Source organism: Episyrphus balteatus, chromosome 2 (genome assembly GCF_945859705.1).
Source record: "Episyrphus balteatus chromosome 2, idEpiBalt1.1, whole genome shotgun sequence".
NCBI classification, from domain to species: Eukaryota; Metazoa; Arthropoda; class Insecta; order Diptera; family Syrphidae; genus Episyrphus; species Episyrphus balteatus.
The window spans coordinates 25,600,784-25,628,733 of NC_079135.1; the positions used below are offsets into that span (position 1 = coordinate 25,600,784).

Consider the following 27,950-nt stretch of genomic DNA (forward strand, 5'->3'; position numbering starts at 1 on the left):
TCCAGCATCCAAACAAAAATTACTTTTTGTGAAAAGCTAAATTCTTGGGAACGTTTTTGCAAAAGCTACCTTACCCTTCCCCAATTTGGTCTCAATATGCTTGAATTTCCACAGAATTCAAATTTTGATTGATTTTCCAAAAATAATTCCCAATGCAGATTTTCATTCCTAACAAGCCATGTCTACCTTCTTTAATTTATAATCAACCACATTCTGAATGAAAACTCTCGAGGAAATGGGTTTCCGGAGAAATTCTTCTAATTTTGGTTGCCTTTAGCTTTTGCATCGATATAAGAGAAAAGAAAACAAAATTTAAACTAAAAAGGAACAATCGGCCCTATCGAGGTATCCGTTCGAACGGAAATTTGTCCGATTTCCTACGAATCGGAGTTTTACGTGTCGGAAGCGCACCCCGAAGGAAAATGCAAACATGCTAGATGCAACTCAAGATAAGATCAATTTCAAAACCAAAAGAGCTATTCCGATTCAAGGCTGAACAAAATGTCAACTAACTAAGAATAAGAAAACAATTTTCAACTCTTTTTATAAAATGTATTTATCTTTTATTGGTAAAAACAACTGCTGTATCTAGAAATTATTCGGCCTTCTTAGTCTTCTTGACTGGGGCTGGCTTTTGTGACCTCAAGATAGCTGAAGCTTTGCGTAAAGCAGCCTGAAAATCAACAAAAGAAAACAACAAATTAGTTCATACATTCAACCATCAAGTTAATTTTGTTAAAACTATAAATAAACTTCAGTTAGGTAAGATTCTTCAAAGCCTTCAGAGATCTTGGTGTGTAGTAATAATTTAAATCATCATGAACATAAAAATTGAATAATAATCTAATAGAAAAAAAACTATATATTTACCTGCTTCAAATCTGAACGGTACTTGTTGCCGGTAAGCAAATTCCTCAACTTTTTCAAAGAGCGCCTAGGTCCGGCCTTCATGGTCACACGAACGCTATTCTTTGATGGGCGGTTTTGGTATTTACCTTTCTTCATGCATACTGTAAAGCCCTTTTTGGCTGGAATAACTCCAAGGGTCTTCTTGTGTACCAAACCACTGTATCTGTACGAACTAATGTTTGTCAGATTGTTTGGTTCCTTAAAAGATGAACACAAAATTTTGAGGTTAGAATGGAGAATAGACTTTTAAAGGAAATTTAAACGAAAATTGCACATGGCATTTGCATCAGTATTAGTAAAGTTATTATCACGTGTTTATCAACTATCATTGTGAATTAAAAAACATCATTTGAATTGCCTGCATTTTCGTTGCATTTTCCAAAATAAAAAAATGTTTAAACTTACAGTGCTGAAGGGTTTTTTGATGTCGGTCTTTTTCAACAAAAAAGCATTGTTGTTGCGGACAATCAACCAATTAAGGTGCGACGATGAGGTGGCCATCTTGAAATGTCTGAAAATATGTCAAAAAGGAAACCAAGATATAAGTAAAAATGAATTTTGCATTTTCAAAATACATAAAATTAGTGATTAGTTCAGCATTGGGTGGTGAATTATAGTCTTCAAGAACTCTTCCGTTAAAACCATTCATCATTTTATAGAAAATACAATTTTTAACCATAACCAAAATTTTCATGTGTCAAAAATGAAAATATTGATTTTGGTTACAGAACTTAAATTATAAAACACACGTGAAAAATTTAATGTTCAATAATTACCAAGTGAATTACAGGATTCCTCGAGTGGAAGCATTTTTAAAAAATATTTTTATTGATTTTGGAATGATTTTAGTTTTTTTTTATGCAATTCCTATTGGTGAGACAAAAAATTTTACACGTGTTTACTGAACAAAATCACAAGAGAAAATAAAAATCTCACCTTTCGTGCTTGACTGCGATGACGGAAAAGAAACAGGAAACATCATGGCGACACGAAATAGCTATGGACGGCGTGATTTTAGACAGTGAGGGATGTGTTCAAAAAACAGAGTGGTGGGTGTGTTCGTAGAAAAGAGGATGTAGATGGGCAGTGTCCGGAGATACACGGAAACTCTTGTGTAGTAAAATATTTATGCGAGGACAAAAATAGAAACTCAAATTTCACTTATCGTCGTTTCAGACACAAAGTGTCCTATCTTAAAATTTAGCGATTTTGAGTTATATGAACGAAAAATTAATATGGTTGGTTTTCCCAAATGATTGGGGTGTTTTTTTTTATTTGTTTTGTTTGTGATCCTAAAGCCTGGTACGCTGTTCGCGCTAAATTTTAGCCGAGATAAAATTCCCATACAAGTTATCGATAATTTGTATGTTATCTATCTTATACTATGTTTCCACCTACGCTAAATCCGAGATTTAGCTAAGTAGATTTAGAATAAATCTCGAGATTTATTTTAAATCTACTTTGCTAAAACCTAGATTTGGGTTCAGCTACCCTAAATCTAAGGTTTTCACCTACTTTCAATCCGAGATTTAGAATAAAACTCGAGATTTGTGCTAAATCTACTTAGCTAAATCTCGGATTTAGCGTAGGTGGAAACGTAGTATTAGCTCAGATAAAATTTTTCGATAATTTCTATGGGAGCTAAAATTTAGCGCGAGCAGCGTACCAGGCTTAAATAATAAATAAAATAATAATAACAAAGCTTTTACCTCTTTATTGATTTTTTAATACTTTATTTATTTTTATTATGAATGGATATAATTTTCTTCAAAAAAAAAAAATAAAAACATAAAAAATAAATAAAACAACCACCAAAGAATCCTCCTCTTCCTGATCAGTCCACTTAAATGAATGGTCCAGTCGCCATTAGAAGTAGCAAAAATCTAGTTTCACTAAAATAATACTTTACTTTTTGTGTATTATTCCAAAAGAAAAGACAATTAAAATATGGGTTTTTAATTAAATAAAAAAGACGATACATTTTCACGAACTTGTGCTTTATAAAAAAAGGACAACTGACAGTGACATTAGGTAAATTGTTGTTGTGTCTTGTGTTTTGGGAACATTCAATATACAGTGCTGCCAAGATTTCAGGTTAAGCCCCGATGCGTTTTTTTTTTTGTCCAGTTAAGCCCGGCGGTAATAAAAAACACACCTACTGTGTAGTTGTAAAATAGTTTATTAGGGGTATTCACGATTCGATGCAAATTGTCTTGTATCGTTGTAAAAGTGCAAAAGTGTAACATTTTCTTAAAATAAAACAACCAAATATACAGACTAAATTTTTTTTTACACTTTTACACTCTTGCTATACCCCAACCCTATTGCAAAAATAAAATACAATGGTGCAAAATTTGTCTATTGTAGTTGTAGTAGTAGAAAACAAAATTATGTATTTTTACACTTTTTTGTTACACCGGATCGTGAATACCCCTATTATTTAATTTAAATGTAACAAAATAGGGGTATTCACGATCCGATGCAACTGGTCTAGTATCATTGCAAAAGTGCAAAAGTGTAAAATCTTACAACACTACAACAACAAAATATATGGATTGAAATTTTACAATGGTCTTGCACTTTTGCTATACCCTAACCCTATTGCAAAATAAAAATACAATGGAGTAAAATTATTTTTGACAGATGGCAGCTCACCGTCGCGTCGCCCAGGATAAACAGTTTGTCTTTTTTATTCTGTTTATAATGTTTGTCGCTACTCATGTCCCGTAATTTAGTTTCTTTTGATGTAAAATAATTAGTGAAAATCAATTAACCCGAACAAAACAAAGAATTAAATTATAAAAAATGGAAAAAAGAAGAAGCAACGGTGGAGGAAAAAAACATCATTCAAGCTTCAATATTTTACTATAGATAAGAAGAGGGGCGTTCACGATCTATTAGGGGTATTCACGATCCAGTGTAACAAAAAAGTGTAAAAATGCAAAATTTGGTTTTCTACTACTACAACTACAATAGACAAATTTTGCAGCATTGTATTTTATTTTAGCAATAGGGTTGGGGTATAGCAAAAGTGTAAAAGTGTAAAAAAAATTGTAGTCTGTATATTTGGTTGTTTTATTTTAAGAAAATGTTACACTTTTACAACGATACAAGACCATTTGCATCGAATCGTGAATACCCTTATTGTAAAAAAATAAAATTTTACATTTTTACTAGGCCTGTTGCACCAGATCGTGATGAATACCCCTAATAATTATTGTAAGTTTTTGCTGTATTGTGAACAATTTGTAAACATTTTTTAAAATATTTATCAATTCGGAATTTCGCTCATCTGTCAGTACCAAACGAACAAAAGAAAATAAAAAAAAAATATCTCCTAAACCGGGTGAGAACCAAAACAAACCAAATTTTTCAAGGACGCGCGCAATTTTAAAGAACTGTTTTTTGCAAAAAAAAAACTCCATACAAATCGATTTCAAGTGTTTTTTTTTTGGTAATAACGTTCTACTATAACTAAATCTAGTGTCTAAAAATCGAAAAAATTACGAAATTTAAGATATATTTCTATGCTGTATTTTTTGCTTTTTTTTGTTTTTTTTGCTTTCGCTGGTTTGTTTTGGTTTTCGCCGAGTTTAAAACGTCAAAATGGTAACTGTAAAAAGAAAGAGAAGACAGGGACAAATGTTCGAACTTCCCAGTGCTTAAATAGAAATCATTGTTCACCTGATGATGTCCATATTCATGGACGAAACGTTGTGACAAAAAGAAAATATTTGTTTCATTTGACCTGAAGCCCATGCACAAAAAATTATAGAATTACTAAAAGGTCAGCAATATCAATAGTTATGGGAACTTTTCACGAGTCGATATTTGCCTTGCGACCAAGCTCTTCGACTCGTGTGAACGTAAGTCGCAGGCGACTAAAGGTATAACTACAACGGCTACTTTTTGCAAAAAGTCAAAAAGTGAAAATTTTCAAAATCATTTCGTGACAGTTTTTCCGACCACAAATGATGTAGAAAGCTTATTTTTTGGTTTAAAAAACAATTTTTGTAGTTTTTCCCAAAAACAAATATCCCTAGAAAGAAATAAAAAAATTATACTTTTGTAAATTTCCCACTTTTTCACTTTTTAGGTCATTATAGTTAAAGCCTGGTACGCTGCACACTGGGGAAATTTGTATGGGAGTGCGGAAAAAACTCAATAAAAACTGAACCACTGAATCAATTTGGATGAAATTTTCAGGAATGACGCCTTAAGTCGTAAGAAATCATTATTATTCATTTGCATCCACTGCCACGCCCTTTTAAAAATATTGTAAGAGTAATAAAGGATCCAGATTTTGTTCTTAGATTACTTACAATTTACCTACATATACTTAAAGCATTTTTTTTTATTTGTTTGTATTATTGGAACCACCTTACCGATTTTAATTACATTAAATGCAAACGAATAACTCATTATACTGTTGTCTAGTTCCACGTCCACTCAAAATGAAAAACCCGAATTATAGTTAAAAAATACTCAAAAAACCACTTCTATCACATTTTATACAATTTAAAATATATTGGCATCACACATTTTTCAATAGTTTATTCTGTTAAGAGAGCCATTACTCACTTAAATGATTCTGATTCTTCTTAGTAAAGGCAGGGCGAAGAATTCGGATGATCTGTATTTTTCAATAATAATGTCAATTTAAATCTATTCTGTGACATTCCATGAGCTTTCTGCTTAGATCTTCCTATGAAATGCTAAAAACTGCCATTATTATAAAACATTTAAGCTAGGTACATACCCATGTATAACGAAAATTCATCTTTCTGAAGCAAAGTCAGAAAATCAAATGTAATTTTATTGAAGTAGATTTATAAAAAAAAAAATCATGTGTGCAATTCACACGTGGTAGAAATGAAACTTTAAAAATCATTTTTCTTATAAAAACAAAATGGAAAAAATCTAACTTTTTTTTGCATCACCTTTAAATCAATTTTTTTAAATGACAACTTATAATAAATTTTATATCATCTGAAATCTTATTATCTTTTATATGACGCTTCTATCATATTTCTACGATGCCTACAAAAAAAAGTAAGAATTCTTTTCATTGTTATTTCAGGATTTTGAATATGAAATTTATTGAAATTTTGTACAATTATAGTTTGTTTTATTATCAATCACACAGTATAAATTTCATTAATTTATCTATAAAAACAAAAAAGTTATAATCAATTGATTTCAAATCACAACGATACTAAAGAAGTTTTCACTTCAAAAAGTGTTGCGAATTAATTTTACTTTCTACATTTGTCTTTTCGGATAAAGGTCTCTAGCTTGCAGCCAAAAAAATAAAAATCTGACAAAAAGGTAGAAAATCTCCTTTTTGTCAGATTTTCAATTTTCTCGAAAACCAGAAGACATAGAAACATATGGTTTTCAGTGTTTGGTAAGGAATCAATTAAGGCAGTTTTCTTCATAATTCAATTTTGTATGCAAATCCCCAATCTTGACAAAAATAGTATTGGATGTTTTTTTTTTTTTTTTTTCAAAATTTTGACATTGAAATCGATTATTTCAAAAACAATAAACTTAAAGAACTTAATTTAAAAGCTCGAATTAAGCGTAATATTCTGGCTTTTAAAAAAGGTATCATTTATAACTTTAAGTGTTACCATTGATTTTTAATATTTTTTTTTGTTATTTTAAGTAATTTTTAAGAAAATCATTTTTGCGACCAAATAAAGTTTTCAATTGCCAATAAAAAACGCAGTGGCACTTGGTGGCACCCAAATTTGGCCTTTATCAAAAGGTAATTTCATAAGGAAAATGTTTTTAATAGTCTCTAACTGTAGGCAAGTGTAGCTAAAATTATATGTACAAAAATATGAAAAAATTAAGCCATTTTTTTCTCTTTTCTTTAAATAATTATATAAAATAATTAACATCTTTAAAATTAATAATTTCTTCGATTAACAATAGACAAATTATGGCATCTTTACGAAAAAATAAAAGTGTATGAGTCGGCTCAAGCAAAAAAAAATTACACAACTTTAATTTCAGGGTATTTTCACTTCGTTTTTTATACTTTCAACAACTTGTCCCTTAACCAAGCTCTAAAAAGTAAACTACAAGTCCGATTTTAGTAATTCTTTCTGATTTTGATTCAGATTTTATTCTAGAATTTAGAAATAGTATTGAAAATGTTCTCCGTGGTACTTAAAATTTTGGACTTTTTTCCGCAAAATCCCCAGTGTGCGCTGCTCGCGCTAAATTTTAGCTCCCATACAAATTATCGAAAATTTTTAGCCGAGATAAAATGGATCCCATACAAGTTATCGATAACTTGTATGGGAATTTTATCTCAGCTAAAATTTAGCGCGAGCAGCGTACCAGGCTTAAGGCTTAAAACCTAGTACGCAGCTGATGCGAAACGAAATTCACCATACAAAAATTCGATAACGAAATCTTGAACGAAAAATTTCGTTTTGCTTTTTATTTTTCAAGCGTAGTACCTAAGCTGCTGATGCGAAACGAAATTTTTCATACAAAATTTCGCTTACGAAATCTTGAACGTAATTAAATTTGTTTTGTTTTTTTCTTTTAAACTTATTTTCTGATGTTTTTTCTTGAATTTTTTTATTTGTATTTTCATAATTTTTACTTTGCTATAATAGGTGTGTTTTTTTGTTTATCTATATAGATTTTGTGCAAAAAAACGACATCGAGATTTTTGAAATCGAAACGATTTACGTGTTAAAAACAACAAAAACTTTGTCTGTATAGATTTTTGAAAAATCCAGATAATTATCCAGATTTTACTTTCTCCCGATAAAAACAGTAGTGCCAAGGTAGTTTAATTGTTGTGTTCATTGAGAAATATCTGAAAATATTACAAAAAAAAAAAGCGGAGAAAATGAGGTTTGAAAAAAGCTCTGATAGAAAAAAACAATCAAAAATTTGTTTGACATAGTTGCATTGAAATGTTAATATTTCGGTATATACGCAATGCACTTTTCAGATAAAAGTCTTAAATGGATCCTGATAAGATTGTTGAACATATACATACATAAAATTACCAAAGTTTTTTCGAAAAGTTGGAAATAAAAATAAAAAAGTTTCCACTTTTGATTTTAACAAAATCGAAAATAAATTTAATATGGTTACCTTCAAACGCCTATAACACAAGAACGACGCAACTAATTTTAATGGTTATGGTCTTAAAATGTAGCTAAGAATATACCAATGATTTTGGTTTTTTGAGAAAAAAAAAATTTTTGAATCCAACATGGATGCCATAGCCTACAAATGGTTTTTGTTTTTTTGTGAAATATTTTTTTTGCATCCAACATGGATGTAATGGCCTTCCCACTTCGGAGTTAAAATAAAAAAAAAACAAAAGCAAGATTTTTGACAGTGAGCTGCCAAAGTGTATGTACAGTGGTGCCAAATATTTGCATGGATTTCAAAAACCCCGATGTCGTTTTTTTGCACAAAATCTATATAGATAAACAAAAAAACACACCTAATACCTGATGGTATTTTTTTTGTTAACATGAGCGCTGCCCAAGTAACAATTTAGCTTTCATAAGGGTCAATGCAAGCTATTTTTTGACTTGTTTAAGAAGAAGGACATGTCTTATGCAAATCATTTTGGCGCACATTACCGAATTTCCCCAAGACCTTCCTCCACAGGCAATCCACAAGCTAATAGCTTGTGACGAACAGCGTAAAACGACCTTATGCAGGCCTTTTTACAAAACAATGAAACATTTTAGGGAAACTATAGCTTCGCTAAGGAAACTATCATTTGCATTGGATGTTATAATAAGGCCTTATGGAGGTTGTTATAAGTTGTTGAATTTATGAATAAAAAAAAAAAGATTTTATTGATTTTTTTTTTCTTTAAATTTTTTTCTATTTTGTTTTTTCTTCTTTTTTGGCCATGTCAATGCTTTTCCTGTCGTTCTGAAATGGGAAGAATTTTATTTTAATTGAAAAAGAACACATTTTTTTTTATTTCACAAATGGCCCCGCCAGGAATCGATCCCACGTACCTCTGCATACCAAGCCAGCACCTTACCAGTAGACCATACTCGAATATTAGAGATGAGTGGCAAAAAGGGAGCTAATTGAAACCTCACATAAAAATGCAATGTTTTTTTCTAAAGTGTTACAAACATTGCATATCTGCAGGATAAAAGCTTTGCATACTTATTGGTGAAAAACAGTGCATACTTGAGAGATGTAAACATTGCATACTTACAAGAACCTCTTGGAACAGGTCTTATAAAAGCCTTCTGTCACTTTAAAATAGAAGGCTTCTTTAAAACGGTTCAAACAGGTCTTATGAAGGTCTTCTTTAACTTATATTTACAAGGCTTCTTCTAAACACTTCCAGATGGCCTTAAGGAGACCTCCTTTGTTTCCAAAATGGATGATTTGCGTAAGTAAGCCTTAAACTGAACTTATACAAACTATAGCTTGCCGAATCGAAGAAAATGGACCTTATGCAAGTAAAATTGTTACTTGGGTGTTGACTTTTGGCGACTTCAAAACTTTTCGTTTCGCTTTAAGCCTAGTACGCTGCTGATGCGAAACGAAAAATTTTCAAGTCTCCAAAGTCGACAACGAAAATGCTAACGAAAAAATATCATCGAGTATTCTGTCAAAGTCAAAATAAAAAAAATTTAAAATCAAGAAAAATCAACAGAAAATAATTTTTAAAGCAAGAAATAAATGTATTAAAAGTTGAAAAACCGTCAACACTGCTCTTGGAGTCAAGAAAAATGCACATCAGAGGACAGTAAAAAGGAAGTGACAAATTAGTGAAAACCCGACAAACAATTGTGGTTCTATAAAGCTTTACAGATGCAATTGTTGCTTCTGTAAAGCATTATAGAAGCAAAATTGTTAGTAGGGAACTCTCCAATTTTTAGCTAGAGCTGCGTACTGAAGCTTAGTACGCTGCTAAAGCCTAGTACGCAGCTGAAGTGAAACGAAATTTTTCATACAAAATTTAGTTAACGAAATCTTGAACCTGTGAGGTTTTTGTGACTCATTCATGCCTATTACCGAAGCTTTGAGATTTGACAGATAGCTTCTGAAGAGCTTGTATAGCTCTTTAATACATGTCTTATCGAAATTTAAAAAAAAACTACAAAAACAAAAAAGAACTTTCTTTTTTAATTGGTATTGATTTGATTTTAAATCATAAATTTTATCTTTTAATCTGAAATTATATATTACATTCCATTTGCTTTTTGTATATCTATTAAGGCTTAACTACATTCACCACTTTTTGAAAAAGTACAAAAGTGAAAATATTTTTTTTCTGCTTAGCGAAATTGTTTTGTGAAAAAGAGTATACAATTTGTTTTTTAGACCAAAAAATAAGCTTTCTGCATTATTTGTTTTAATTTTCTAGCCCGAAAAACTATTCAAAAATGCGTTTGAAAATTTTCACTTTTGTACTTTTTCACTTTTTAAGCCAATGTAGTTAAGGCTTTATCAATAATTTTAAAAGTATATAATTTTTTTTACCACAACCAGGAATCGAACTTCTTATCTACTTGGTGGCACTCCATCAATCTACCCACTCAGCCATCCTAGTATATTTATTAATGAAATCAAAAACTTAATCAGTTTAAAATGCAGAATGTCAAAAAAAAATTGTCTGAGCTAAATTATTCAATGTCAAAACCAAAAAGTGTCGGAGCTAGTTTATTCAATATCAAAACCAAAAATCAAATACAAAACTTGGTAATTTCTGTAAATCTTATATAAATTCATTAAATAGGCTTATCCGAAAACAAGCTTTCTTCGGTTATGTTAATTAAACATAACATAATCTTTTTTATTATGTTTTATTAGGCTCTTTTGGTCTTTTTGTTCTTTTTGTTCTTTTTGTTTTTGGAATGCGAATAAATAAAAAGCTTTATTCCATTCTTTTACCCAACGTTTTGTAAGAATTCCTTACTTCTTCAGGGGATTTTTGTTCTTTATTCAATACTTGTATTAAATCACATTATAATTGTTAAAAACTCCGTATTGCATCCTCCCGACAGCACTGACACAAATTTGTGTTTTGGAGTTTTTTTGTTAACACAAATTTGTGTCAGTGCTGTCGGGAGGATGCAATACGGAGTTTTTAACAATTATAATGTGATTTAATACAAATATTGAATAAAGAACAAAAATCCCCTGAAGAAGTAAGGAATTCTTACGAAACGTTGGGTAAAAGAATGAAATAAAGTTTTTTTATTTATTCGCATTCCAAAAACAAAAAGAACAAAAAGACCAAAAGAGCCTAATAAAACATAATAAATAAGTATTAAAAAAGAATTGGTCAAACACATACTACAATAACATAATCTTATTTAAAAAACTTATTAGAAGTTGTTAAACAAGTTCGAACTTCTATAAGCAATTAAATTCTGAAGCAAGCTCAATACAAGCTGTATAAAAAAGGAGTACCTGCGAGACTTCAATTTATACAAGCTGTTGTGTTAGTTGGGTTAATTAATAAAATGTCATTTGAAAAAAATTATACATTTTAAAACAAATTTTCTCTGTATTTCTTGTCCGAAAATGGTCAGTTAAAAAATTAGTTGTGTGCGTGGTTTATTCCGTTTTTGTACGTTTTTTGTAAGTAATTTAAAAGTGAAAAAATAATTGACCAAAGGTCTCAAATTTTGTCAAATTTGACGTTCAAATTTTGACAACGTCCGGAAGATATTGTTTTATTTTGTGTACTGTGCATTTTTGTATCTCTTTTTAAAACATACAAGAAAAATACAAGAAAAACCAAAAAGCTAAAATTATATTAACTCCATCTATGCTGGTGCTGCCAAGATTTCTAGTTGCAACAAATAACATACCTATTAGGTGTGTTAACTGACAAATGACAAAATGTATGCTAGTTTTGCTGGCATACATTTTTATATCTCTTTATAAAAGATACAAGAAAAATACGAGAAAAACCCAAAAGCGAAAAATATGTAATTAAATTTTAGCCTTGTTCCATTAGAGGTGGCAGTTTACTCATGAGTAGATCTAGTACTACAAATAACAGACGATCTTCTACTCGAGGAGATACGAAAGTGTAGTTGTTCTAGTAGATTTCTACTCACGAGTAAACTACCACATCCAATGGAACAGGGCTTTTATTGTGTTTGCGTCTGCTGATTTCGGAACATTCCATATGCAGTGCTACCAAGATATCCAGTTAAGTCCCGATGGGTTTTTTTTTGTCCACTTAAGACTGGTTGTAATAAAAAAACAAATCTATTATATGAAAATACGTTGGCTTCATTCTGTTCTACATGTACACATTCCTGCTTCCGCATTGACAAAACAAATATATCCACGCATCATTGCATTTCCACCCAAAATCTTTTCTATTTACGAACACACCCCATTTATCTGCTACCTTTGCCTTCCACGTAGTGCGTGTAAAAAGAACAACTATATTCCTAATTTTTATCACCTGCACTTAAATAAATTAAAATTCCATATGTTAAACAAAGACAACACTACATTTCTAGTCGTAATTAATTTGCGTGGCGTAAACGCATCACAAAAAGTGCGAAAGAGAGCAACATCAAAAACAAGACCAACCATATATATATATCCATTCACTTTCTTCGTTCAAAGATTTTCAAATTTTCATTTATTTTTTTAATTTTACGGAGTGAGAATCGTTCGTTGCCAAGAGAATCGACTGTCGCGTGTGAATATATTTTTTTTTTATCAAAAAAAATATACTAGAAAAAAATCTCTCTATCAGCCAAAACATCAACTAACGACGTCTGGAACTGATAATTAATTAATTTATCAAATCGAAAAGGAATATAATATACCCGCAAAAATATGAGTGCTCCACCAACTGCAGCCGCTGCTCCCGCAAATCCACCACCACAATTCCGTAGAGGAATTGTTAAGCAGGTAATTAACATAAATTTAATATATAGTTTTAAAACTTCTCTATTGATTTAAATAATGTAAAATATATCAATTCTTTAGTAAATTAAGAAAATCGGTTAGAAATTCCAAAAGTTAACATATTTTTTTTGTATGGAAAAGTCAAAGAAGATGGGCGCTGGTACCCAGAAAGAAGAAAAAACTTCCACGAAGCTGCCAACTTGGCACATTCGTACATAACCTATAAATTTTTTTTTCTTCGTCCACTGTTTGGTTTTTTTTTTTCTTTTTTCTTCTTCGGCAAACTTAAACAAACACCACTCCTTAATGCCTTAATAATTTTTTTCTTTTTTTTCCAAAATTCATGAATAAGTGGTCTTTTGTAAAATTCGATAGCTCCTTTATTTGAGACAATTTTTAATCATCCATATGGAAAGAAGAATGACGAGCCCACCCGGCTCATGCAAGCCGATACATAGTTTTGCTTTTTGCTCTCTCAAAATTATTGTCCCCACACTTCAATTATTTATAGATACTAGAAGCCATCTAGAAAAATGACCCAGAAGGAAAAAAAGAGGAATATTTGAGGCTACTTTTTTATTAATCAAAAATTTAGAAAGGAATTTGCTCTGTAACGCCGCTGGTTTTTGGTTGTTATCGATTTGCTCTTTCATAAAATAGGTAGTTGCATGAAACGTGTCATCACCACTTTAGAGGTGGTGTCATTATTATATCTTGCTACCAAATCAATCTCAGTTAATGGTGTTGGTTGTTGTTGGTAGTTTGTCTTGTCGAATGTATTTTTACTTACTTTTTTGGTCATAATGAAACTTCGGCGATAAATCGATTTAAATTAAACTTTTCTTTTCTCTTATCCAAATGTTTCTTACTGCTCCTTGTTAGGGTGACTTTTTATCTGTCAAAACACCTTTTTGTATTTTTGGATAAAGGGGGAGTTTATTTGAATATCATTTTGTGAGTAGAGTGGTTTCATGTTCCTTTTCGATTTTCAACAATCATCCATATCCACAACCTGTTGGACAGCTTTTTTTATTTGTTGCAAGAGAAAACACATTTTTCATTGCTGGCTGCCCCTGGCATAGCCGTGAGTAGTTGTCGAATCATTTCTTCCAAATGGAAAGAAAATGATGGCCATGCCACATCGCCAGTTTGGCTTTGGCCAAAAGACGTTTTGGAGAAAGGAGACACTACTTGATGTTGTTGGTGCTTTATACATTTTGTGTGTGTGTGCATCATCATTTTCGTTGTTTTTCTTTGTTTGGGAGATACTTATTTCGTTGCAATTATGTTTTATTAATTTAATGCATTGTTTTTTGTCCCTTTTTGAAGACAATATATTTGCTCTTTTTTTTAAATATTTGAATGGCAAAATTGATTGTAGATATTTTTATATTCTTTTATTTTTTTTTTTTTGGACTTATAATAATGAGATTAAGTACCTACGAAGGTAATTCAGATAATAGCATGTAGATGTATGTATTATGTATGGTTTTTTTTTTTTTATTTTGAAGTGCCACTTGGCCTATTGATTATTAATGAACACGCAAGCAGTTTGCTTTTGTATATAAACTGTATACATTTTTAAATGATTTTTGGTTTTGTTAAGTAAAAGTAATGTGTATAGTAGATCCGGTTGGCTACATGAGAGGAAAGTTAGGTGAAAATAATATAGACTTTTTAACTTTTGGGCAGTCTATGAATGTAAATAATGTTATTTCAATTAAATTGTACAAGCAAATGTATGCTTGTTTATTTTTAGTGAATAAAGTCAGGTTATTCGAAATGTATAAACAAACATATGTATGTAGTTTAATTTGATTCTGCTTCAAAGAAGTACCTACTGATTCTGATGTGGCCATATGACTTAATATTGTTACACAAAAAAAAGAAAAATTTTGCAATTTTTCGAGCAACCCGAGAACAGTTTTATTACACAATAAGTTCCTAGAAGATTGACCTTCAGAGGATCTTCATTAAAAGTCAGTTATAAGTTAGTTTTAAAGCAGTCACAATTTATTTAGTTTTCAAGAATACTACAAATTTTGTTTATATGGAGAGTTAGTAAAAGGAAATTTCCTTAATTTGGATACTCATGTCATTTCTTATGAACAAAACCGAACACTTGATATCAGAAAATAATTCGTGGCATGGACAAGTGAAAGGTTGTCAAACAAGACATATAATTCTGTACTAATTACCTACCATTTACTTCAAACAATTCAATTTCCTAGTATCGATTCCAAATGACATCATTATTGAAGAATTTCATTAAAATGTAGTTAACTGAAGAAAAATCAACCAGTCATATATTATTGGGTCGTTTTTGCCCTTCATAACTTGTATGAAAAGGTGTATTCAGGTAAAAGTATTGATATTGATAACAATGAATATTTTAGTAAACATCGTTCAAGCTGTTGTTACGAAAAACTTGACTTAATTTGGTTTTAAGTGGTATGAGAAAAATTGTTCATGGAAACATTGTTTTCTTATCATTTTACAAACTTTATTAAGACCTTAGATCCACTGTGGAAGAGAGGACATAGGTTCATAATATGTTACTGCTTGAAGTATTAGATGACCGAAAATTGATTCAAAAAATAACTTTGCATGCTACATTTTTACTTAAATCTGTTTACTGCCGTAATTAGCATATATCTAGATTTCAAATGAAAATGAATCAACAAAAACTCTTCTTTGTTATTAATAATGTCTGTTGAATGACGTTGTTCTGATCTGTTCCAAACAGTGAGGTTTTTTCTGTTCTGAACTGTTCTATTTGGCTGTTCTTTGACGCTGGTCTCAAACGGTTTAGAACAGAATTTACTGTTCTTGCTTTTGAGTCAGAAAAGGTTAGAGTAGATTCGTGTGAACTGTCAAATGTGTTTTCTGTTCTGACGTTTCTCACAAAACTGTTCTGTCGTTCTGATCTCGTTGGACAGAACTAAAGTCCATAAACAGATTATTTAAGAGTAGGTATATACATTTTATATATTTAAATGCAACTACATCATTTAATTTAGTAATTTTTTGAGTAATTTAATCAATAACTTTAATTATTTGTAATTTTAAAACTACAGTTAATAAATTAATATGTTTAAAGTATTACAGTAATACTGCATTTGACAATTTGTACCCACAATTTTTAGCATCCTTTTAAGAAAATATGTTATTGTAAATATAATGTAAACTAATGACCAAAGTTAGAACAATCAATTTTATAACAGACACTAAATATTTACAAATTTTAACTCGCAAACACTGTTAAAAAACAAAAAAAAACTTCTCCGTGCATTTTAACCAGTATGACTAGGTTTTGATAAGGTAAAATATGTAATAGCATTCTCATTAAAAGAAATTGTTAGCAACAAACGTCTTATCCCATTTGGGTTTTTGTCATCACTGCAACAATATAACATTTTTATCACTTGATTCCCTCTATTTAAGAACACCAGAAAACTTCGATAATCTCGAATTTCGGCCTATCGAAAAAACATAAAATTCAAACAGTTTAAAATTAGATGACTTTTTTAAAAGAAAATTTCCCTCCTTTTCTTGTGAATAGGGTATAAAATTATGACTTATGACATTTACAAGAAATAAAATACCGCTGGTTTTCTTAAACAGTGATGATATGGTATGAGTTTCGGACTCATTTGATTCAACATACCAATCATCTTGTTTTGGCATTAAAAGTATTACTTAACTTTATCGATTTAACCGTATAAATTTAAACGTATTCGGTTCTCAGTGGCGTGTAGTTTCATATTAACGTGTTTACATGGCATGTTTACATTACATGAGATTTTTAAAATTGCTTATTAGTGCGTTTATTGTCTTTTAATTAAAACGTGAAAACGCTGAAACGAAATGTTTTGATTAAAAAATGTTTTGATATTATGGATGAAAATATATCGAGTAAACATTATTCGATAAAAATTGAATGCTGAAAAAAATATTGATGACGTTTTTTTTTTTTTTTGTTAAAAACGTCTTCATACTAATGCATGAGATTGCATGAAACATGCGACCACAACTTGATTAATTCTAAAGTATGTGTATGACTATTTTTTTAAAATTATTATTAATTATATATATTTCACAACAACATCCAATATAAAGTTTTAAAAATCCTATTTATTTTTAATTACACATATCATGCATTATTCATAATAATAGTTTGTTTTCTAATGCATTTTTCAACTTTCCTTGTTGAGCTGATGTTATCCACGGTTCGTAGCATTTGGTTTATTTTTTTTTTTTCGTGCTGCATTTACCGTCCACGAACGTTTAGCGGAGGGCAATAACATTTATTTAACTTTTAACGTTGTGTGGAAAGTTAATTATGGAACACATTTTAATAAGAAGTCCTTTGTTTGTTGATCCTAGCTCAAGGTCTATCTGAAGAGAACTACTAATATAAGGAAATATATGTTCTACAATGTGATATAACGTAGATGTTTATTAACCAAAAATTCTTTGTGAAGCGTACTTAGAGAAAAAAAATTATTTGAAATCCCTGATGAATGTAGAAATTTGTATTAATTAAGTTATTATGAATAATTAACTTTGTAAGAAAATGCAACCATAACCAAGGCAGAGTATCATTTTTCATTTAATATTGTTTCTTTTCTTTGATGTTGTTTCTTTTGTTCCCACAACCCGATACAGATAACCACTTTTTCTTGGTCCCCCCCCCCCCCCCCCATTCTCTCAAAATTAAATACTTTATCAAGTTTAAAACTTTCACAAGAAGTGAAGCAGATAAATTTCCCAATAAAAATCCACTCCACAACCTTGGTTTCTCTCTAATCCAACGAGTGAACATTCTATAAAACTTTGAATTTTAGTGAATCATTTCTCAAATTCAATTTATGGGTCAGGTGCTTTGAATACGTTTGCTTGCACACAGCCAACATGAACAATAACAACAACAAAAATGTAATCTTCTTGTCGTAACATGTTCACTTTATATATTCTTCACTCAAATTTGATGACGTCTTCTTTGTGGTGATATGTTGTGTGGAGAATGAAGAAACAATCCAAACAAGTTTATACACTTCTTCTTCTTCTAGGTAGTTTTTTTTTTGTATATTTATAGAATTCACGTTCCCATAGGCTGCTTGTATTCCTCCACGTTGTCACTATATTCTGTTGCTATATATTGACAAGCATCGATGGTTTCTTATTTGGTGTACATTGTACATATACATAATTAAAATGGCATTTGCCACGTTTTTCCTTTCACACAAATATAAAAATTTTATCTCATCATTATTGATTTCTGTTTAAATAAAAAACTAGGTATGTATTTCTTTTTTGTCCATATATGAAGCAAGTTTTTGTTGATTAGATAAACAAGGTAGAAGTCGAAAGAGTTTTTTGTTTTTGTTGTTGTTTGTAGAAGTTAAACAACCGGCCGGTTTTTAAAATACACATTAGTATGGGGGATGGAGAAAAAAGGTGTGTTTGCAGTCAGTGACTAGAGTGTCAGTCACCTTTAACTTCTGGTGGCTGGGCTGCTTACACTGATATGATCACAACGAGTCATGCTAATTTTATGAAAATTAAAAAAGCGAAACAAATTGATTCTTGTTTGTTGGGAAATTCTATACGTTATACAAAATATGTAATAAATATGTAATTGATGTAGTTTTGACGAACTCTTCTCAAGCTGTTTATCATTTTATTATCTTGTGGCGATCGCTGAACACAAAAAAAATTCTGATAAGTCATCGTATTGTTTTTTTCTACTTGACTACAGGAAAATGGTGACTAAATCTAATTTCATTTTGGAACAACTTATCAGGTTTTTGTCAGATATGTAATTAACTAATAAGATGCTTTTATTTCACATTCATATGTAAAATAGCGGGTATTTTCATAAACGCTGAAAATCTACGTTAAAATGGATTGTTGAATACACAGAATACGCAGAATCTCTGTAGTCAACATGAATGCTTCACTTCAATTCAATTTTAATATACAAACTTTTCAAAAACTTCATGATTAAAAGAAAAAACTTATTGCTTTAATTTAAATTGATAACGAAACCATTTTATGGTTTCAGACATTGCGATGAAATACAATCCTTTTCTTTTTGCAGCAAAAAATATTATATAGCTAAACGTTGACGACAGACTGTATAAAGTATAATGCAAGACAGACGTTTATGAAAACTGCCATTTTCTTTCGGAAAGGAATACAAATGATACCATAAGAAATAGGCTTTTTTTGGAAATTATACTTGAAGTGCCTAGCAAAATTATAAATACATATGTATCTGTATTTACTTTTTTAAAATTTTACCTTTACTTTTAAAAATTTAATTTAATTCATTCAAATTGCATTTTAATTTCGAATTAAATTAATTTTACAAGTAAAAATAAATTCTAATATGTTACCTACTCGAATCAAGTTTACCTTAGTGTCTTCGGTCGCTTAACGTATTTGACAAATTATCATGTTCACTATGTAATATGTGGTTTTCCACAAGTAAAATAATTATAAATTTATTTTTCATTTAAATCTGTCAAACACAAATTTCCTCTGGTCTTGCATTTCATGGAGCAAAAAAAAAAAAAAAAATTGATTTATGCACACATTAATACGCACAAGAAGTAACACTAAAACAATGACTAAAAAAAATCAATTCCAATCGTGTTCAATGCGCCATGATCAATTTTTTGATTTGATATCTGAATTACCCATGGAAAACCCCATTAGTAATTGCAATAAAAAGTCACAAAATTATTTATTTACTTTATTCTACGATTCAAGAACGACTGAAAGGATAATGCTATTGATCATTCTCAAAGGGGCCGTAGATAGTCGAAATAGTAGTTTCGAGTGTCATGTTCATGTAATTGTTCAAGTTCGCGTTTTTGGTTTAGCCCAACCACTAAATAAGTCTTACCCAAATTAAAGGTAGTGTGATACTTTCAATTTTCAAGGGCTCCGCTAGTTTACTCGTACCATGTTCCTGTGTTTAACGAATTTTCGTAAACTTAACACCATTTCCAAGTTGATTTGTTAAGTGTGTGGGCTTGTCAGAGTATCCATTTCGTCACTAAAAAAAAATATGTCCTACCATAATCAAAAATATTTGATATATTTCAAGAGTCTATGACACGCTATATAAACGTGTCCAAGAAAATTCCGTAAAACGTCTCCACCAAATTTCAAGAAAATTCGTCCACCTTGTTTGACTCTGGAAATTTATTCAAGTTAACGCACAGACAGGGGCCGATAAAAAAGCTGTCGCTATCATTTATATCGTATCGCTGCAAAAGTGGAGCTTATGTTTAAAAGATCTTTGAAAACTCTTCAAATAAACATTTATAAAAGAGTGGAAACAGAATATGAAAACACATGATTGTCCCAAAATCTATCATCCCATTCCGAACCAGTTGACAAGTATTTACTTGAATTTTTTTAAAAGATTTGTTCTAATAATCATCACTCACTCCATGCGTATGAGTGTTTGAGGTTATAAAGACAATTTGTTTTTATTATTTGCACGTTCGCTATGTTACTGAACGAACAAATACAGGTAGGTTACCATTTTTAATTTATATAATACAAGCTCTTTAGGATGATTGAGAACACCAAAATTAGTGGGATACCCAGAAATCTTTTTTTTTTTCAAAAACAGATGTTTTTACTGCAGCTGTAATTTGAAATGGACTAACAACAACAAAAATATCTCCAGATGTGCGTATTGAAAAGAACTCAATAGTCGACTAAACCAGTTTTTAAGTTTTGTACTACTACCTACATAAAATTTCATTTTTAACATACTTCGAAGATGCAAGTATACTGACAAAAGCATAAAATGCTATTATTTGTCTCAGTCATTAAATAGAAGTTTTGAATTTTGCCCAAATTATTCAGTTTAATAAACTAGTGTTCACACTTCATACTAATTCTATCGTAATTCGTAATCATCGTACGCGAGTCTCATGGAAATGTGGTCGAATTTCAACCCCGACAAAATACTTCTGAAATATTGGAACGAGACCAATAGATAGCAAAATAACATTTCTTGCTCATTCTTTATCACATACCTACACATGGAATACAATAGAGCATGAAAAAATAACCATGTGGCTCTGTATAACCTCCATTTTCGTTCAATCTTTCATTTCAAATAAAATAGCCATGAGGTGTGGTTGTAATTTTTCTGATACTGGTAAATACTTATATATTTTAATTTTTTTCTAAATTTAATATTATTCTTGGTATTAGTTATATCATTAATGCTTTTTCTTTTTTTAATAATTAAAGGTTCTTTCCGGCGATACTGTGATTATTCGTGCAGCTAAAGGAGCTCCACCACCAGAGAAGCAAGTTACTTTCTCCCACGTATTAGCCCCTAAACTCGCCAGAAGGCCCGGAGCTGGAGGGTAAGTTATTTACTATTCAATTAAAAGTGATTTTGGTATTAATATTGAATTTTATTTGATTCTAATTTTAGTGAAGAAACAAGAGACGACCCATGGGCATGGGAATCACGTGAATTCCTCCGGCAAAAATTGATTGGTGAAGAAGTTGGTTTTACCTTCGAAAAAGCACCAAACACTTCCCGCGAATATGGCAACGTTTGGTTGGGAAAAGATCAAGAAACCGGCGAAAACATTGTCGAGACAATGGTGCATGAAGGTTTAGTGAGTGTACGTCGCGAAGGCCGCCAAACACCAGACTTGCAGCGTCTTATCGAATTGGAAGATAACGCCAAAGCTGCTGGTCGTGGTAAATGGAGTCACAGTCCGCCATCTGAACATGTCAGACACATTAAATGGACTCAAGAGAACCCCTCCCATATTGTTGATATCTATGGTGGCAAACCTGTGAAGGCTATCATTGAACATGTTCGTGATGGTTCAACAATTCGTGCATTCTTGTTGCCCGATTTCCATTACATCACCTTGATGATCTCTGGTATCCGTTGTCCCGGTGTTAAACTCGACAATGAGGGTAAACCTGATTTGAGTGTGAAAATTCCATTTGCCGATGAAGCACGTTACTTTGTTGAGTCGCGTCTTTTGCAGCGTGAAGTTGAAATTCGATTGGAATCGGTCAATAATTCCAACTTTATTGGAACTATTCTCTATCCCAAGGGCAACATTGCTGAGGCTTTGTTGAGAGAGGGTCTTGCCAAGTGTGTTGACTGGAGCATGGCTGTTATGAAGGGTGGTAAGTACAAAATATATGTATTTTTGTTTTTCTTTTATTTTTATTATAAATATTTATTGACTGATAACTCTCAAGGCAGTACGATCTAGTTGTTTAACCAATATATTCATGTTTTGTGACTTTAAAAAATCTGCCAAGAAAAACGACGAAATGCCTAGAGAACATGCTTTTTTCTCTTATTGTGTGTTCCATTTTATCATCTCGCCTATAAGTAAAATAAAATTATAAATTGATTAAACTTAACGAAAAAGGTTTCTAATGAAGGTCGATGTGAAAATTTCCATTCTTACGTAACTCTGAATGACTGAATTCATTTTTTCAAATTTGGACTTTTTCATCTAGTTCAGCTTTAAGTTTGTTATATAATGATGTGTAGTTTCTTTTATGCATTTTTCTTTTTGAAATAATCGTTTGATCGAACTTAAAAAAAAAAAAAAAGTTGTCAGTATATCCTTCCATTTTTTAAGCTCCTTTGGATTTGTCTCTGGCGTAGGACTTTGTATTAAAATTTCATATTTTATAAGTATCAACTATTTCTATTTAGGCAGTTCGATCTAGTTGTTTAACCAAAAATATTATTGTTTTGTGACTTTAAATAAACTGCCCAGAAAAACGACGAAATGCCTTGTGAACATACTTTTTTAATTGTTTGTTCCATCATATCATCTCGCCTACAAATATAATTTCATTCAAATTCAACAATTATGTAAATGAAAACAGTTTGCCAAACATTGAGGAGGATGTTAGATGTATTGAAGTGAAAAAAGAATTAAATCTGAAATGTCCTGAGAGTTAAAATTAAAATTGAATTGAACACTGGGGCTAGATTTTGAAAGCAAACATGGTGGTAATGCATACTATTTCATGGAAAACGACTGTGGTGTGAGACGGGACTTTTCGTGAAACAAAATTTGTTTGACCGATTGTTTCGGCATGTCTGCTTTCGACTTTTGAAAACCAAAACTTTATTGGAAATATAATTTTCGAATGAATTGAACAAAACAAATTCGAAACATTTTGCAATCTAAATTCAAAATCAGAGATTTAATTAACATTGGCTCAGATTTTCTACGAAGACTGCTAGATTAACGATGGATTCCGAGTGTTCATTCTATTTTGTTGAATGGGCATGATTTCATCCCGTCTACAATCCGAAAATTGGTTTCCTTTTTTCTATTAGTCAAAATCAACTACATTTTTTGTTTTTCAAACATTTCACTTGAGTTTTTTACTCTTATTTTGTACCAGGTTTAATTCTATTTATCTTTCAAAAAGAACATTAGCTGAGTTTATTCTACAACTCGATATCTACTCATTTTTGTATTTTATTTACATACAAAAAATAATATAACAAATACATATGTATACTTCTTTGCTTTTTTGTGCATTTAAAATGAAAAATGAATAAATACTGAGTTGAAGAAAAGACATGGCTTATGTCGGCTACATAGCGCTCTCCTGATTCTCTTTAACAAAAGTTAATCCATTAGCAATATTGCCACTTTCTCTCTACCTATGGCTTTGACAGGTAATTGTCTGCTTTAATGAGTTCAGCAGCTGCCTACCTAACTTCTGTTTCTCGGAACTCTACAAGGAAAAATGTATTAAAACTACCCTAGGTCTTTTTAATAATTTACATTTGAACGAAAACGAGAAAATAATTTAAAAAAAAAATACGCAATCTAATTCAAAATGTGAGATTATACCTTATCTCAGATTTCCTACGAAGATTGCCATAAAAACGACGGATCCAAATTCACATGTTGTCAAGTTGCATTTGCATTATTTCACCCCGTCTACAAAAAAAATTGTTTCCTCTTTTCCGTAGCATCTTTATAGTTTTTCTATTACAATAGGATACTGCTGTTTCCCTTTCTAAAATCCGATTCTGAGAAATTCTACTTGTTAGCATTTTAAAGGTTTGGTATGAGAATCCTATTTTATTTTTGAATGTATTTTTAAGTCTTAAGTTTTCAAAAATCTTTTATACCTGTGATTTCTTCTCTTCAGAGAATATTCACTTTATGATCATTTCCACTGTCTTTCGGCTTGTAAATAGTTTATTGTCTACTTTAAAATTTTAACTTTCAATGTGTTCATTTGCCTTTTCTTTGAACTTCTTTGAAATAATAATGGGTAAATGTTACCTGAGCCCAATTATAAAAGCGTGAGTCCTTCTTTAGGAATTTATATTTCCAGAAAATTGAAAAAATAAAAAAAATACGCAATCTAATTCAAAATGTGAGATTTATAACTTGTCTCAGATTTCCTACGAAGATTGCAATAAAAATGGCGGATCCAAATTCTCATGCTGTCATGTTGCATGTACATTATTTCACCCCGTCTACAATAGAACAACAAAACAAAATTGTTATCTTCTTTATGCGGAATGCCTCTATAAAATGTTTAGTACTAGTTGTTTTGTTATCATTCCAATTCCAAGGACTTGAATTGAATCCTCTTTTATGCGTTTCATGGTTTTTTGTACCTACTTCTCCTTATCTACAAGGAATATTCGCGGCTAACATTTCAACTTTCTTACCTTCATATAGTTTACTATGTCCTTAAATCATATATCTGCTTTTTCCTTTTCTCTATAACTAAACTATACCTGAGGGGAATTTAAAACCATTAACCTTTTTAGGGATTTATATTTTGACGAAAATTCTGCAATGAAAAAAAGTCGCAATCTAATTCAAAATGTGAGATAAATTATATGTCTCAAATTTCCTACGAAGGTTGCAAGAAAAACGACGGATCCAAATTCACATGCTATCAAGTGGCATGTGCATTATTTCACCCCGTCTACAATAGAACAACAAAATTGTTATCTTTTTTCTGCGGAATGCCTCTATAAAATATTTGGGACTAGGAGTTATCATTTCAAGGACTTGAATTGATTTTTTTTTTGTATTTCATTGTTTATGAGTAATTTTTGTAAATTCTTCTACAAAGAATATTCGTTGGTAACATTCCAAGTTTTTTCCTTCACATAGTTTACTGTCTCCTTGAATGAGATATATCTGTACTTTTCTTTTCTCTTTCAGTTAACTCTACCTGAAGTGAATTTCAAAGCATGGACCTTTTTAGGGATTTATATTTTGACGAAAATTCTGAAATGAAAAAAAAAGTCGCAATCTAATTCAAAATGTGAGATAAATTATTTGTCTCAGATTTCCTACGAAGATTGCAAGAAAAACGACGGATCCAAATTCACATGCTGTTAAGTGGCATGTGCATTATTTCACCCCGTCTACAATAAAACAAAAAAATAAAAGGCATTTCGTCAACCTTAGATCACAAATTTAAAATTCATTTGAGCACTCAGATTTTTATATTCAGTGACGTCATTTCACTCCGACGAAATTTATAGTTTTGTTCGTCCAATGCTACCTCTACAATTATTTTAAATGATTTTGTTTTATTTTAAGGTGCTGACAAATTGAGAGCTGCCGAACGTCAAGCTAAAGAAAACCGCCTCCGTTTATGGAAGGATTATCAATCCAAGGCACCTGCATTTAACTCCAAGGAAAAAGATTTCACCGGTACTGTTGTTGAAGTGTTCAATGGTGATGCCATTAATGTCAAATTACCCAATGGCCAAGTGAAGAAAGTCTTCCTTTCAAGTATCCGCCCACCACGTGACACTGCTCGCAGCGGTGTTGATGGCGATGGTGAAATCAAGCCCCAACCACGTAGCAAAAACTACCGTCCATTGTATGAAATTCCATTTATGTTCGAGGCACGTGAATTCCTGCGCAAGAAATTGATCAATCATAAAGTGCAGTGCACCCTTGATTATATTTCGCCAGCTCGTGAAAACTTCCCGGAGAAGTACTGCTACACGGTTACCATCGGTGGGCAGAATATCGCCGAGGCAATGGTGAGCAAGGGTCTAGCCACTGTTGTGCGTTATCGTCAAGATGATGATCAACGCTCGGCTCATTACGATGAGTTGTTTAGCGCTGAAGCTCAGGCGATCAAGGGTCAAAAGGGTATGCATGGCAAGAAGGATAGCGCCATGTTGCGCATCAACGACCTCACCACTGAACATTCCCGCATTAAGCAGCAATACTTGCCATCATGGCAACGTGCTCTTCGTACCGAGGGTATTGTTGAATTCGTTGCTAGTGGCTCACGTCTGCGCATTTATATTCCCAAGGATAGCTGTCTGGTGACTTTCCTTCTGGCTGGTATCTCTTGTCCTCGTTCATCAAGACCCGCACTTAACGGAGTCCCCGCCCAGGAGGGAGAACCCTTCGGTGACGAGGCTTTGACTTACACCCGCGATCGCATTTTGCAACGTGACGTAAGTGTGCACATTGAGACCACCGACAAGGCCGGTAGCAGTGTCATTGGTTGGCTGTGGACCGAGAACAATGTCAACTTGTCTGTTGCTCTCGTCGAAGAAGGTTTGGCTGAAGTGCATTTCAGTGCTGAGAAGTCAGAATACTTCAGGACATTGAAAAACGCTGAGGATCGTGCCAAGGCTGCCAAGAAGAACATCTGGGCCAATTATGTCGAAGAGGTAGTAGAGGAGAAGAAACCAGAAGAAGAAAAGGAAGAAAAAGTTGTTGAAAGGAAAGTAAACTATGAGACCGTAATTGTCACTGAAATTACACCCGAATTGACATTCTTTGCCCAAAACGTTGATTCTGCCTCGAAATTGGACAATTTGATGGCCAAGCTACGCACCGAATTCGAATCAAATCCACCAATTGCCGGAACTTACACGCCCAAGCGTAACGATTTGTGCGCTGCTCAATTTAGCCTTGACAACGAGTGGTACAGGGCGAAGGTTGAACGTGTCCAAAATGGCACCGCTACCGTTTGTTACATTGATTACGGAAATAAAGAGGTAAATTTTTAACATTTTTTGTATGTATGCAAGCTCCTTAGATCTTTTTCCGTCTAAAAGGAAATACATGAGTCATAAGTTTGCTAAATAAAAATTCTCAACGAAATATGTGTCTTGGAAGTTGAATCTCGATTGGCTATCTCTTGTCATGAGAGTAAACCTTGACTGTCGTGCTTTATAGCGACCGGAATCCTATAAAGCTTGCACTACCTTGTTGAGCATGTTGAGAGGTCAGTGTCAATATTTTTTTGATACAACGGTCTTGAAGCAAGTTTTAACTTTTGGTTCATAATGCAAGCTAAATGGAGTGGTTGATGGTTGGGGGGTCAAATAAGAGAGTCTGACGACATAATTCAGAGAAACAAAATCAATTTTTTATTTTTCAAAAATAAAATTGCTAAAGTTTTTTGTTTCTCTTTTCTTTGTAGAATGTGCCTTTCAACCGCCTGGCAAATTTGCCCAGTGGATTCAGCGAAAAACCCTACGCTACTGAATACGCATTGGCTTTGGTTCTCCTGCCTGGTGACGCGGACGACAAGGAAGAAGCTCTCCGTTGTTTCGCCCAAGACGTTCTCAACCGCAAGGTTCAACTCAATGTTGAATTGCGACCATCGACCGGCGTTCCATTGGCCACCGTGCACGACCCAACTACCAACGCTGACATTGGTAAAGGCCTTGTTGCTGATGGACTCCTGCTGGCAGAAAAGAGGCGTGAACGCAAACTCAAGGATCTGGTAGACCAATACCAGCAAGCGCAAGCAACCGCCTTGGCAGCTCACTTGGCCATCTGGAAATACGGTGACATCACTCAAGACGATGCGCCCGAATTCAGCCGCTAAAAGGAGAACGCAATTCTTCTTGTTTGTCTGCCACAACACACCCGCCCTTCAATCTAACAACAACAAGAACTATGATTATATTATATAAAAAAATAAATCAAAATGCAAGAAAGAACGATTATAGAATAAAATTAAAATGAAAAATATTTCAAAAAAAAAAAAAATTATTAAAATAAACAAGAAAAACGAAAATTATTTGAAGAAATCTTCGTCAAAGCTTCCAATAAATAAAGAAATACAAAAATTATCGA

General features: G+C 31.9%; 2 protein-coding genes and 1 non-coding gene across 4 annotated transcripts; 1 reads left to right on the top strand and 2 right to left on the bottom strand.

Annotated features, from left to right (window-relative positions):
- Nucleotides 1–538: 538 nt before the first annotated feature.
- Nucleotides 539–1,952, bottom strand: LOC129910854 (60S ribosomal protein L28). 2 transcript variants are annotated; one of them, XM_055988442.1, is made up of 4 exons: nucleotides 1,846–1,952; nucleotides 1,315–1,420; nucleotides 871–1,107; nucleotides 539–673 (listed from the first exon to the last, which is right to left on the bottom strand). In XM_055988442.1, exons 2-4 carry the CDS (start codon nucleotides 1,408–1,410, stop codon nucleotides 596–598), a joined length of 411 nt encoding a protein of 136 aa, XP_055844417.1. In that variant the 5' UTR covers nucleotides 1,411–1,420; nucleotides 1,846–1,952; the 3' UTR covers nucleotides 539–595. The 2 variants fall into 2 exon arrangements, with proteins under 2 accessions (XP_055844417.1, XP_055844418.1); XM_055988443.1 differs by lacking the exon at nucleotides 1,846–1,952 and adding an exon at nucleotides 1,686–1,796.
- On the bottom strand, nucleotides 1,495–1,571 carry LOC129912846 (small nucleolar RNA CD11). The gene has a single exon (XR_008771941.1). It is a non-coding gene; the product is annotated as a small nucleolar RNA CD11 (small nucleolar RNA).
- A 10,584-nt stretch (nucleotides 1,953–12,536) lies between the features above and the next one.
- Nucleotides 12,537–27,905, top strand: LOC129910839 (staphylococcal nuclease domain-containing protein 1). Its single transcript, XM_055988425.1, has 5 exons — nucleotides 12,537–12,813; nucleotides 21,094–21,212; nucleotides 21,284–22,002; nucleotides 25,434–26,860; nucleotides 27,289–27,905. Exons 1-5 carry the CDS (start codon nucleotides 12,739–12,741, stop codon nucleotides 27,697–27,699), a joined length of 2,751 nt encoding a protein of 916 aa, XP_055844400.1. The 5' UTR covers nucleotides 12,537–12,738; the 3' UTR covers nucleotides 27,700–27,905.
- Nucleotides 27,906–27,950: the final 45 nt, after the last annotated feature.